The sequence below is a fragment of the Carcharhinus amblyrhynchos genome, chromosome 7 (genome assembly GCF_965287045.1).
Source record: "Carcharhinus amblyrhynchos chromosome 7, sCarAmb.v2.hapA, whole genome shotgun sequence".
In the NCBI taxonomy this organism is placed as follows: domain Eukaryota; kingdom Metazoa; phylum Chordata; class Chondrichthyes; order Carcharhiniformes; family Carcharhinidae; genus Carcharhinus; species Carcharhinus amblyrhynchos.
In genome coordinates this window covers 49,377,608-49,391,044 of record NC_137330.1, presented here as the reverse complement: position 1 = coordinate 49,391,044, position 13,437 = coordinate 49,377,608, and the positions used below count along the sequence as shown (strand labels likewise).

At 39.7% G+C, this 13,437-nt stretch overlaps 1 protein-coding gene across 1 annotated transcript in view; it reads left to right on the top strand.

Moving 5' to 3' along the window:
- drc1 (dynein regulatory complex subunit 1 homolog (Chlamydomonas)) overlaps nt 1–13,437 on the top strand; it is a 56,138-nt gene that overhangs the window by 519 nt on the left and 42,182 nt on the right. The window contains exons 2-4 of the mRNA XM_080192250.1: nt 7,198–7,285; nt 9,932–10,044; nt 13,148–13,331. Coding sequence (XP_080048376.1) covers nt 7,198–7,285; nt 9,932–10,044; nt 13,148–13,331 — 385 coding nt within the window. The remainder of the gene's footprint in view (nt 1–7,197; nt 7,286–9,931; nt 10,045–13,147; nt 13,332–13,437) is intronic.

Here is a 13,437-nt window from a genome sequence, read left to right as displayed (position 1 = left end):
GGAACTATTGTAAGGACAAAATCGTTAACGACACCTGGACCAACTGAGATACCAACAAAAATCTCCAAGGACAGGACAATAAATAGACCTGGCTCTGATTAATATTTCAGAAGCCGCATGACTGAATAATACAAATATAGTATATGCAATGTACAAAAAAAACACAAAGGTGGAACTTCTGATCAGTTGATGTAATGTATATTCTGCAGGAAATGCTTAAGAGCATGATACAGTGTGTAATTAAAGCAGCCGGATGCTGAATAGTACAGTACCATTTGTTTAGTAATATTAACTTTTTTTTGGAACTCTTCGTTGATTAAACAAACAAATTTAGTAGTTTTGACGTTCAGAAGGGATTTTAAAATATTGTAAATACGAAACATTAAACGTATTCTAGATGCAGTAAGTAGCCTCACAACACCAAGTTAAAATCCAACAGGTTTATTTGTTGTGAGACTATTTACTGTGCCTACCCCAGTCCAACGCTGGCAACTCTACATCATATTCTAGATGAGATATGTGCACAATAAGGGCGTATTAATGTAAAACATTTTAAATGATTGATCATTGAAATTTTCCAGTTAATATGATGCTATTTTTAACATGCCATATATTTGATTGTAAGGCAAAATAAATTATCCTAACCACCATATAAATCTATGGCCACTCCTGTGCATATATATCCCTGATCATTTAAGGGCATAGAAAGAGGTTAGTTCCAAGCACTTTTAAATTTAGATGGTTCATAGTTTGTGTGGTTTTTTTTGTTAATTTAAGGGATGCGTGTCACTGGCTAAGCCAGCATTTATTACACCCCTAATTGCCCTTGAGAATGTGTTGTATTTACGAGATAGAAGTGTGAATGAATAATAATATCCTGTTGGTTTGAATGTTTGTACGTGCTGTAATTTGATTACTTTTAGTTTATTTTCATCAATATTTTCTAGCCTATCTAGTGTAGTTATTGCTTTATTATTTTTCGAGGTCTAAATGTACCATTTTAAATGTGATGAAGTCGACTTTTCACTTTGGGCACAAATGGAATTATAGCAAAAACATTCAAAATTGTGTTGATCCATTGCAATTCAAGTTTCTGCTTAAATTTACTTACATAACCTCAAACAACATTTTCCAGTGCAATGAGGCAGTGTAACAGAATTTAGCTGCATAATGCTTCCCATTAAAAAGTATTCATTGGTGCATTTAAAAGAGGATAACATATTGCTGTTCAGTTCAGTTTAGCTGAAAATAGGTTTAACATCAAAAATGAGCATTTTGTGATCAGGATATATTTTTCTGCATCCATAAGCAATCTGATTGATTGGTGCATGGTTAATTGCATATTCTGTATTTTGCAATCAATCGTGAAGCAATTGTGCTCAGTGCTGACCTCGAAGAAAGCTGATGATTTCTGCGTCAGACTTTCCCTTTTATGCTGTTTGTTTCACTGTAAGAATCTTTGAAAAAATAATGAAGTGTAATTGGGTTTTTAATGGCATACTAACTTTATAATGGCCACTAACCACCTTCACTGCTCCTGCAAAGTTAATATATTTGTGAAAATGTCTCCACAGTAAGAAATATCCAACATTTTAAAACATTAAAAAATAAAGTTTACATTTTAGTTTCTCTCCCAATTTGATCATGATCATCATCTTCACTACCTAGATTGAATTTTTAAATATCAGTCCTTTTAACTTCTTAGTTTGCTAAGAATACTTTAATGTGTTTGGTTACTTATATCATTGCTGTCCCACACCCAGAGATCCCAATGACTTAATTCCAGATTTAAATTGACATTGGGAAAGGGGAAGTTTGTCACAGAAATTGCCAGTCCTTATGGGAAGCAGTGATTGCGTTCTGGGACTGCCTCAGCAGCTCTGCCTCCTTTGTAGAAGGTGGCTATGATGAAGGAACAGCACTACGAAAACTTGTGGTTTTAAATAAATCTGTTGGACTATAACCTGGTGTTGTGTCCTTTATAAAAGAGGAGAATCCCTGATGGCAATTTAAGGATTTCAGTAGCACACGTACTGACTCCTGAGGTGGCTGTCAGTTTTAGTGGCGTAATGATATAGCACAATTTGAAGAGCCTTCACAGTTGATAAAATCTTGCAATTTTGACCAGGGGCGATGGCCATTTTGCCTAGTGTGTGAATTAAATCTTGAACTGGCACACACATTTGTGGAAAACACGTACAAGCAGCTTTTGATGAAACCCATTTAAAATTTCCAACCTTTTGTGTTAGTTTGACTGCATTGATACAAGCATAAACAAGTGAATGTCTGCCCCTGCATAGTTTGGGTTTCTTTCTGGTGAAATTTTGTGCTCATCTTTGTTCTTTCTTTGAATGTCTGCATTGGTGAACAGGATGCGTGTTTATTTTTTGCTGCCTACTGTTGCCATCAAACACTCTAAGATCAGATATAACATTGGGGAAACACAGAGTGATGGGTGCCTTTATTTCCTATTTTATTCCCATATTTTAGCATATTCTCTTCCTAGAGCCTGAGAGCATGCCTTTCCATTTTCCCCATAGCTCATCCTTATTGAATGAGATGAGCAGGATTAGTGCTTTCACTCGTGCATGTTCATTCCAAATCGGACCAGTAAAGCCAACAGAAACTGAAGTCTTTAATCTCACCAATCTTACTAGGATATAATCCAGGCACCTGAGATGATGGTCTGTGAATGAATGCTTTACTTTTCAGCATGTAATGTTTTTCCCTGTGGCTGAGTTAGAAATCTCATTACCAGAGAGACCATCTAGCTGTGTATTACTTTTTACCACAGTTCGTACACAATAATTTTGTTCTGTCGAGCTTCATGATGCATATATTTGATAATGCAGTCTGTGTTGTAAGTTATCCCAAGTACCAGCTTCGGTCAATGTATTGATCTGCATATTGGAATTTGTAATTTTCAATCTAAACAATAATTGGCTGAGATTTCTTAATCAAAAGCACCTTCAGTTTTCAGTCAAGATTTGCCAGTATTAAATGCTGGAAGTTTCCCAGATATCTTTATTGTTGGAATCCAGTTTCAGTAATCACATAAATTTAATTTCATATTTGGAACCAACTATCCAATGAACTAGAATGAAATATAAAATGTGCGCTTGAATATGGTTTATATATTGATTGTTATTGTACAGTAGCTTTCAAAGTAACTTGCAGTTTTAATGACAAAGCAATGATTTTATTTGTGTAGTCGCTTACCTTCTGCAGCATTCGAGATGCGTATATAATATTTCCAATTACACTTCAGGTTCTTTGGAGGTTAATTCCGTCGAGTATTCTCAACTGGCTTCACCTTTAATTAAATTTTCTTGTTTCCATTGTTAATTAGTGTAATTGTAATTTTATTACATCAAAATTTCCATTACGTAGAAGAATTAGTTGATTGTTCCTGGTTGGTTGTGTGGAATAGAGAATGCAGTACCACTTGGATTTTTAATGTCAGCTTTGGGTTCCAAGATGAGAGTTTAGCTATGGGATGTTGTTGATTGATAGATTATTTTTATATTGCAGTATTTGGAATATTTTCCTAGATTTGCCTTCAGGTGTACTGAATTTCTTGTGCTGCACTTAGATGATCCAGTCATCTCTCCAAAAACAATAACTTGTATTTAGATGGCAGCTTTAATGGAGTCTCATAATGGTCCACAGGAGTGGTATCAAACACAGTTCGACACCAGATATTACGATAGATGAGCAAGAGCTTCATCATAACGTTTTAAACAACATGTTAAAGAAGGAAAGAGCACTCGAAGGTGGAGAGATTGAGGGAGGGAAGAAGTCTAGACCTTACAGCCGTGACAGCTGAAGACATAGTGCCAATCATGGAATAGATAAAATTGTGTTGTTCACAAGTCCAGAATTGGAGGAACAAGATTTCAAAGGGTTTTGGGGTTGGAGGAAGTTCTAAGGATAGGGAGATGAAATCCATGAAAGAATTTGAAAACAATGGTAAGAATTCTAAAATTTGCGTGTTGCTAGTCTGAAAGACTGAGTTTAGGGATGATGGATGAACATAGCTTGTTTCAAATTAGGACACGGACAGAGGAGGTTTGAATGACCTCAAGTTTACAGAAGATGGAAAATGGGAGGCTTGCTAGAGATGTGTTGGAATAGTCAAATTTAGGGTAACAAAGACATGGATGAGAGTTTTAGCAGTGGATGAACTGACCAGGTCTGGAATTGGGCAATATGACACAGGTAACATTAGGCAATCTTAGTGATGATATGTGGCTGGAAGCTCTCTTCAGAATCAAATGTGGCGTGAATGATGTGAATCATCTCAGACAAAAGCCAGGGAGAGCAATACAATTGGCAGGGAACGCTGTTTGTGGCGGAGGGTACAGAGATAATGGAGGAAACTATGTAGGTGGTGTAGGAGGTGTTGTGAATAGTTTGGAGGGATGTCAGAAGTTGCAGCGTGACATAAATAGGATGCAAGACTGGGCGGAGAAGTGGCAGATGGACTTCAACCTGGATAAATGTTGGTGATACATTTTGGCAGGTCAAATGGGATGAAGGAATATAATATTAAGGATAAGACTCTTAGCAGTGTGGAAGATCAGAAGGATCTTGGGGTCCGGATTCATAGGACTCTCAAATTGGCTTCACAGGTAGAAGATGTGATTAAGAAGGTATATGGTGTACTGGCCTTCATCAATCGAAGAATTGAGTTTAGGAGTCGGGAGATAATGCTGCAGCTTTATAAGACCCTGGTCAGATCCCACTTGGAGTACTGTGCTCAGTTCTGGTCGCCTCATTACAGGAAGGATGTGGAAGCCATTGAAAGGGTGCAGAGGAGATTTACAAGGATGTTGCCTGGATTGGGTGGCATGCCTTATGAGGATAGGTTGAGAGAGCTTGGTTTTTTCTCCTTGGAGAGACGAAGGATGAGAGGTGACCTGATAGAGGTATATAGGATATTGAGAGGTATTGATCGGGTGGATTCTCAGAGGCTTTCTCCCAGGGCTGAAATGGCTGCCACAAGAGGACACAGGTTTAGGATGCTGGGGAGTAGGTACAGAGGAGATGACAGGGATAAGTTTTTCACTCAGAGAGTGGTGGGTGCGTGGTATCGGCTGCTGTCGGTAGTGATGGAGGCAGCTTCGATAGGGTCTTTTAAGAGACTTTTGGATGAGTAAATGGGACTAAATAGGATTGAGGGTTATAGGTAAGCCTAGTAGGTAGGGATATGATTGGCGCAACTTGTGGGCTGAAGGGCCTGTTTGTGCTGTAGTTTTTCTATGTTCTGTCTACTGATTTTGGGTAAGGAATCTGCCAATTTAGAAATGGTGAATGGATTGAAAGAATTGGGTTGAGATAGAGCTAGATGTCATCAGCATGCATGTGGAAACATACTGCATTTTTAGATGATGTTGCAGAGGGGTAGCATGTAAATGATAAATAAGAGGTTGCCGTGGATAGATTCTTGAGGGACACCAAGAGGCAACCATGCAGGAGTTGGAAGAGAATCCATTACAGGTAATTTCCTGGCTATTGCAGTACTGGATAGTTAAGAATGGAAATGGGTGACAGAGAAAAGGTGTTGGTGGATGATGTGGTGATTGTTCGTGTCAAAACTTGCAGACATATCAAGAAAATTGAGGAGGGATAGTTTACCTTTGTCACAGTTACGTGGAACAATATTCGTGACCTTAAGAAGAGTCATTTCAGTACTGTGGCAGGAGTGGAAACTTGATTGCAGGGTATCAAATATAGAGTTTCGGGAAAGATAGCCTTGAATTTAGGAGGCAAGAGCATTTTCAAAGACTTTGGAGAAGAAAGGAAGGTTGAAGTTGGGATGGAAGCTTGCATGGATGGGTCGATGTTTCTAAGGAGAGGGATAATAAGAGGTTTGCAGGAGAGGAAGTGGTATTTGAAAAGAGAGAGAATTGTTAACAATATTGACTAATATGACAATCTGGAAGAGAGGTTGAATGATCAGCAGGCTGGTTGGAATAGGGATGGGGGAACATGAAGATGGCCTCATGAATAAATTGATTTTAGAGAGAGCATAAAGGAATATAGGAGAAAAATAAAACACGAGAGTTCAGGGCTCAGGTAGGCTCAATGGGTTGTTGGAAGAGAGGGAAGTGGCAGAGGTAGCTGATCAGATGGTTCCATTCTGAGTGACAAAACTCACAATTATGGTTAGTGAGATTGGAGGAGACTGGTTTAAAAAGGATTTGCAAAAGAGAAAAGAAACTGGAGTTACCTTTGCATTCCAGGATGATCCTAGAATAGTGAACTGATTTGGTAGATGAGAGCAAGATCCAATAATATTTTATGTAGTTGAGCCAGATCTGGCAGTGAATAGCTGGACCAATTATTAAATCCATTCAAGTCTGTGCTTCTTGGAATTGAGGGGGTGCCCTACTTGGGGATTCTGGCTTTACCCGAGCATCCACTCGTAGAAGAGACTATGTTCCCCAGTCCGTGAAGGTCTAAATCCCTAGGGCCTGAGCATCTATTCCCTAGTAGGTGGCTTGTTTTCAGCAACCATGGGTGGTATCAGCCAAGAAGTAACGAGCTGCTCATGAAAGGTGCAATGGTGGCAATGAGCTGAATCTGGGGATAGGGTGGAGTAGAAGGAGGGCACGAGTGAGTGGCAGAATTGTTGAGTGTGTGTGTAATGGTAACTTTCAAAAGCTTTTAATATATCTTCGTTCATGGGATATAGACTTTTTCTGGCAAGGTCAGACATTGTTCTCTAACCATAATTGCCCTTGAGAAGGTGGTGGTGAGTTAGTGTGCGGCCAAATTAGAAAATGCTTTCTGAGGCACTGCTATAGTCCTTTGCTTCTCTTCATATTACATACACTAACTGCACTGAGTGCTGAGGTCATTTTGGTGATATTAAATCAATGTATTTCTCCATAGTTTGATGGTAATGGATAGTAAACAAAGGAAAAAATAATGTTTCTACCCACTTGAAGTCTAATAATTCCATTTGGTGTTGCTGAGAAGTATTTGCATTTCACTACAGATCAAAAAGGGCTATACTTACGTGATTCCTTGGCACATAAATCAGACTTTGGCCTGAAGAAGTCATTTTGGCAAGGGTAAGAGGGATGTGGGTGGAGGAGTGGTACAAACAAGTGACAAGAGATAACCTTATCTACGTTTTTGTCTGTTATATTTAAAAGAACCACACAACAAAGATCAAATCCTTTTTTCCAGGGAAGAAATGGAGAGACTTTATGGTGTTGAAGAGGAGGTCAAAGAGGATCTAGGAAAAGGCTGCAAGCAAGTTCTAGACTCACATCAGGTCAGTCATTTAATGTTAACATACATCTGTCTGTGTTCACCCTCCAGCCTTTAGTTGGCTTTACCTTGATATTTTACATTCATTACTCAACCATAGCACATTGATTCTGCTGTGAGTGACTTTTATGACACAGAAAAAATAAAATAACATGTATTCTGTGATGCAATGGATTGCAATTTTACCACCCCATTGACTTTGAATCTGTGGCACTATGTTGTCTCTGATAACACATTACTTTCTTAAATAATTCTGCCTTGGCTAATGAAGTGGGTATCAGTTTTTTGCATAGCCCATTCTAAACCTGCGTAGTGTAGGCCTGTGTGAGAAATTGTATTATACTTGACGGATATCAAGGTGGGGTTGCAGTCAGAATTTTTACTATAATTGCACAGCTACTGAAACCCTCATCCATGCCTTTGTTACTGTAATAGTGTGTGTCTGTGTGCGACATACCTGCCTAGTCTGGCATTCAGGGGGTACTTCACGTCACATGCCTGCACACTGTCCTGTTAGTACCCAGCAACGTTATCATGGTCTGGCAACAAGGTGGGACTGTGCATCCCCTAGCCAAAAAAAAATTTGGGATGGTGAAGCTGCTAGCAAACTAGTAGAGGAACTACAAGTTTTTATTTTGCTGAGAGCAAGATTTTAAAATCCCGACTTGTTGAAAAAGCATTTTATCCATTGGCTGGAGTGATCTTTGAAGATGTTGCATCAGCAGGTATTACTGGGCAGCTAGAACATGACAGCTTTTGCAGAAGTAAATAAGCCTCAGCTGAGTAAACAGTTGAGATCCTAAAAGCAGCAGTTCATAGACGCAGAGAAATTGAGCAGGCCCATTATTAGTACTTAGACCAACATTGAGCACACAATTTACCAAGTGTTAAGTTAGAGTACTAGAGCTGCAAGAAGAAGGGGCATCTTGCCAACACACATCAAAAGAATAACAGAGAAAACCTTGGCCGATAAAGATGGCAGTCACAGCGTATGGTTGTTGAACAGCACCAGGTCAATGAGAGGTTGATTTGAGAGCCATAAAATTTGAAATACAAAGATGTCCAGTTTAAATTTGCAGGGCATTGCAGCCCAAATAATGTTGGATGGAGCTCCAGTAAACATGAAGGTTGGCATGTGGCATCAATTCGTGTGACTCCTGAATCACTATACTGTCAAAAGTTGAGTTAACATCAGCTGAAGTTATGAATGTGAGAAAATTTCCACAATGGGATGTGTATTGGTTCCCATCACACACTAGAAACAATGTATAAAATTGTCCATCATTGTAATGAAGGATGAAAAACCAGCCTTGTTAGGAAGAAACTGGTTAACAACATTTAAGTTCAATTGGGATGAGCTTTTCTGGGTGTAGAAGTAAGATTCGCAAGATGACATGATCACCAAACTTGCAAACCTATTCAAAGACACAGACCCAACATACAAAAGGAATGCAAGACCAGTTTATTGCAGTTCCTGTCTAGTGCCCCATGTCTAAAAGAGTAAGTAAAGCAAGAAATGAAAAGACTTGAGACTGAGACTTTTTTAGGCTTAGTGAATGACTGCAGTAAGTGTATATCAATAAACGTTTATCAGTACTTCATTCACTGGGAAAGAATGTATTGTGGATTTGGACAAGGGAGTGTGACAAACTGTTCCTGCTGTTTAAAAGTATATTGGGAGATGGGTACAATGCTTGTACAGTGCAATGGATACAAAAGGGGTGGATGCCTCTTCGTACAGTGTAGGTGCTGTGATCTCTCTTGTGTTAGATAATAGTGAGGAGAGACCAACTGCATTTTTCTCATGCATCCTCTGTGCATACTATTGATTCTGGTAGAGGGGATGTATATGCACAGTGTACCTGCTCCTGGCTGCTTGTGCGATGTGTAGAGACATACGTCAGACATACTGCCAGAGTGTGAGCTGCATGGTGAGGAAGTATTAAATATAGTATGTGAATGCTACAATGCATGCATTCCAGGACAATTGCAAAATCAAATGTGGCCCAGAATGTGAGGCAGCCAGCTCAGAGCATGGCTGCTGACTGGGAGGAAATCAGGTGGCTGACATCTGACTTCCAGTTCACAAGCGCCATGTGGAGGTACGACTGTGCTGCTTATATTTCCTCTTTCCCCTGGTGATGGTACCTGCTTTTCATTCCAGGTCTGCCTTCAACAAGCATTCACCAATCCAATCTTTTCTCAAAGTTGACATATTTTCTGCCTCAAATACTAAATCTAAAGTGAGTTCCACATCCTCACAATTTTGTGTAAATAAATTTCTCTCTTTTCTAAATCTTTTATATTAATTTCTCCTTTAGTTTGCCCACAAATTCTCATTCAGTAAAGTGTTTTAAATTCTAGGGACTCAATATTTTTTCTTAATCTGTTTTAGTTAGCTTTACCTCCATAGAACTTCTTCCTGTTCTCTTCCATATTGCTAATTCCTTTCCTTGAAAAGACTCACCAAAATTAGCTCTTTAGCTATGTATTGTTTTCCCTCAAAGCTCTTCATGACTGTTTTGAATCTGCATCTCATTTGTAAATCTCCTTTATAAATCAAAGTTGTTCTCATGTCAGTTGTGGGAGATAGTGTTAGGGACTTTAGTTTGGAACCATAAGTGATTGATGGTTCTTTTAATTTTTGAAGCGATTGGTTACGCTCCAAAGAGATGGGACATCATTGGTCACAAATGTACAAATTGCTGAAGACTCGAGGGAGATGCAGCGAAGAAACACAGAAAGAGAAATGCAAAAGCATAGGTGAGTTGGTTATATTATCTTTGCACTTTGCCATTTTTGCCAGCAGTAAGCTGATGTTTTGGAGTTGTTGATGAGAAAATAAATTTCCTCTGGATTTTTACCCTTTGGTGACAGTTGGGATGAAGTTCTAGAAGAAAAAGCGGGTAAGAGATTTTTTGGTGTAGTGGCATTAAACACAAGAGTTCCAGCACAAGTTCCTTGTTAGCAACCAGTAACACAAACTCAGCTGGTTATTTTCTCCCTTTTTGTTTAACCCTGGATGTTAAGATAAAGCTGCAACCGCTGCCCTAGTTTTTTGATATTGATTGACACAACAGACTAGTGATTGAATCTTTTATTGTCCAGGACACACAACACAGTGCTTTGAACCCTGTGACAGTCATTATGTTTTCTGGTAGTGACAACAAGAGCAGGACCTTTGAAGATTGCTACTCCTCTCTCAGCTTTTACAGTTCTATTGGTCACTTGTTTTGTATTATGTCAAGCTAAGGAACTGAATGCTTTTAACAAAGAGAATGCTGAATCTTTGTAGAATTGGGTTAAATGGGCAGAGCACCATTTTTTTTCAACAGAGGGTTTGACTTGGGTTTTCTTCATGATGAAGAAGATAGACCATCACTCAACTCACTATCCAGTCCACTCAGTGTATAATTGTTGTGATTCTATTGTTGCACCTCTTTTAGGTGCAGCGTTTATTACTCTACAGAGACAAAAGCATCATTTTTACTGATATTACTAACGAAATGAGAAAGCGATATTTACCAAATGCACTTCTCTAGGAATCCAGATTAGCTGTTAGGAAAGGAGACAAATGCCCATTTATCATACTTGATGTTTATGTCCTCTAAATAAATATTCTTCTGATGTACAGATCAACTTCTCAGCCTTTTGGCTAAGGTCAAGTGTAGTATCGACATGTTGTGCGTGGTTGAAGTCATTAGGGTACATTTTAGCTTCATTTGAAACAATTTTTAAAAGCGGCAAATGAGATCAAGCCTTGGAGGAGGAGCAATGCCTACTCCAAGCAGCTGGGATCATGTAGATGAAGCCCAAGACAAGCGGTGAGAGCCCTGCCTTGTCAGCTTGGATCGGGAATGTTTCAACTTGTTGAGGCTCTGAATTGGACTTAATTGGAATAAAAAACAAAAAAAAAATTAAGGTTTGTAATAATTACAGAATGGAATTAAAGTTTCAAAAAAATTAGAAACTATAATGTTTAAATTTTCTTCCTCCATCCACACACAGTATATGGAACTGATGCCTGGAAAAAAAAAGTCAATGCTTAATTAATTTTTTACTCCTCCTTAACTGTTCTTTACAACATTTTACAATAAATCCAATTCACCTGAGGCTAGCAGGAAATTCAGGAGTGGTAGTGCTGGAGATTCTTGGAAGAAAGCTAGAAAGTTCACCTGTATGACTAAGTAAGGTCTGTCTACCTGAGACTTGAATCTTTTTGGCCTTCTAAAAACTATCTGAAACTTTCTCAATATGCTATTCATTAGCCATGTCCTGCTGGAGAAAGCTGAGACTGTTTCCACTTATCCTGGCTACATCATGGATCAATATGTTCATGATTTCTGCTGACAGTATCTGTAAGGTAAAGGCTTATGCCTGTTGGTACAACCTCCTATCCTAAAATATTTTTGAAAAGAGAAAGCAACATATTTGTGATATGAATATGCACAGTTATTTATACTGTGTCTGGTAGTGGTTTGAATGTCATGTTGCTGTCAAATTGTTCATGAATTCACTTGATAAGATTTTTGTACTTAAAGGGAACTGTCTTGGTTAGGTATGAATAAAGTCATAAAGTATGGCAGAGAAAATGATAAGGAAACTTCCAAGGTTCATGTTGACATTGCCATAATAATGACATAAAAAAACTTTATTTTTACATTGGTTGAATATTGGTATATTTTGGGTGAGAATTTTTTTGGGAAAATCTAAGTGTTGAATTTGCGTGAAAACTGAGTAACCAGCGGGATTTTCAAAATGAATCTCCCACACTTTGTGCACTGGGGAAAGCATTAGTGTGAATCTTGTGAAAAATCAGGGGCGGGGCCTATTCATAGAATCATAGAATTGTGGACAGTGCACAAGGAGGCCATTCGGCCCATTGAGTCTGCATTGACCAGAATTCCACTCTGGCCCTATTCCCATAACCCTTCATGTTTACCTTGCTAATCTGCTGACACTAGGGTTAATTTAGCATGGCCTGTCAACCTAAGTGGCACGTCTTTGGACTTTGGGAGGAAACAGGAGCATCTAGAGGAAACTCGCGCAGACAGGGGGCAAATGTGCACACTCCATACAGACTGTGACCAAAGGCCAGAATTGAACCCGGGTCCCTATTGCTGTGAGGCAGCAGTGCCAACCTCTGTGCCACCGTGCTGTCCGTAATCCCGCTGGAAAGATCGGCAGCATAGCGCTAAGCGGGTCACTGCGCATGCACTAATCTGTCAATGCTGAGATCGCCCCAACTGCTGGCCTCCCTCCCTTCGTCATTGATCACAGTGCAGAGTGGCAGCAGGACCCCCCCATGACACCGGTCTTTCCACCAGAGGCCCTGCTCCCCCCGCCCCGGCCAGACCCCCTTGGCACTACTGCTGCCAAGGTGCCGCCTTGGGCATTGCTGCTTTGCCCCTTGGGCAGTGCCAGAGTCCAAACTGTCAATGCCCAGGGGGCACCCCTCACCCCAACGTTCTGTGGGGCCTTGATGTCCCCACCCTTCACTCCAGTGGGGTTAGGTCACCAGTTCCCTGTAAGTGGGGAGCTATTGTAAACCCCACTGGAGTGAAACACTTCTGGTGGGGGTGAGGGGAGGAGGGAGGGGGAGACTTAAGTGGGCCCTGAGAATTTAGTCCCAGGCTTGCTTATCAGATGCACATACTAATTTAAATAAATTGTACAGCTCTGTGTCAATTTCTGGCGCAGAGTTGACGGCGCTGGAAATCTGGTGCCTGGAGACTCACCGAGGCTCTAATGGCCAGTGGAAAGTCTGCTAAATGTCCTCCGCTAAAGCGGCAAAATGGGTTGGGAGAATTGCCCCCTTCCAGTTTTCAAAATGATGGATTTTAAAAATGTATTTTGTTGTTTGAAGGACTGCGAAGCTAGAGAATGAAGCAACAATGAGTGAGGAAAAATTTGAATTCATCACAAAGAAATGGCTGACGGCAAAGGCCCTTAAGATTCCACAGGATCTGCGTGACATTCTTATCAAACAGCAGCAGCTCTGTTCTGAGTTAATTGAAGAAAAAAACATGTTGATTAAAAGTTTGCAGAAGGTAACTTGTCACACATTAGGAAGTTATGTGCAAATATGATGTTTAGCTTTAAATTATGCATTTTATTGTTGCAATTTGGGAATGCAGCAGTTATCATGCTGTTTGA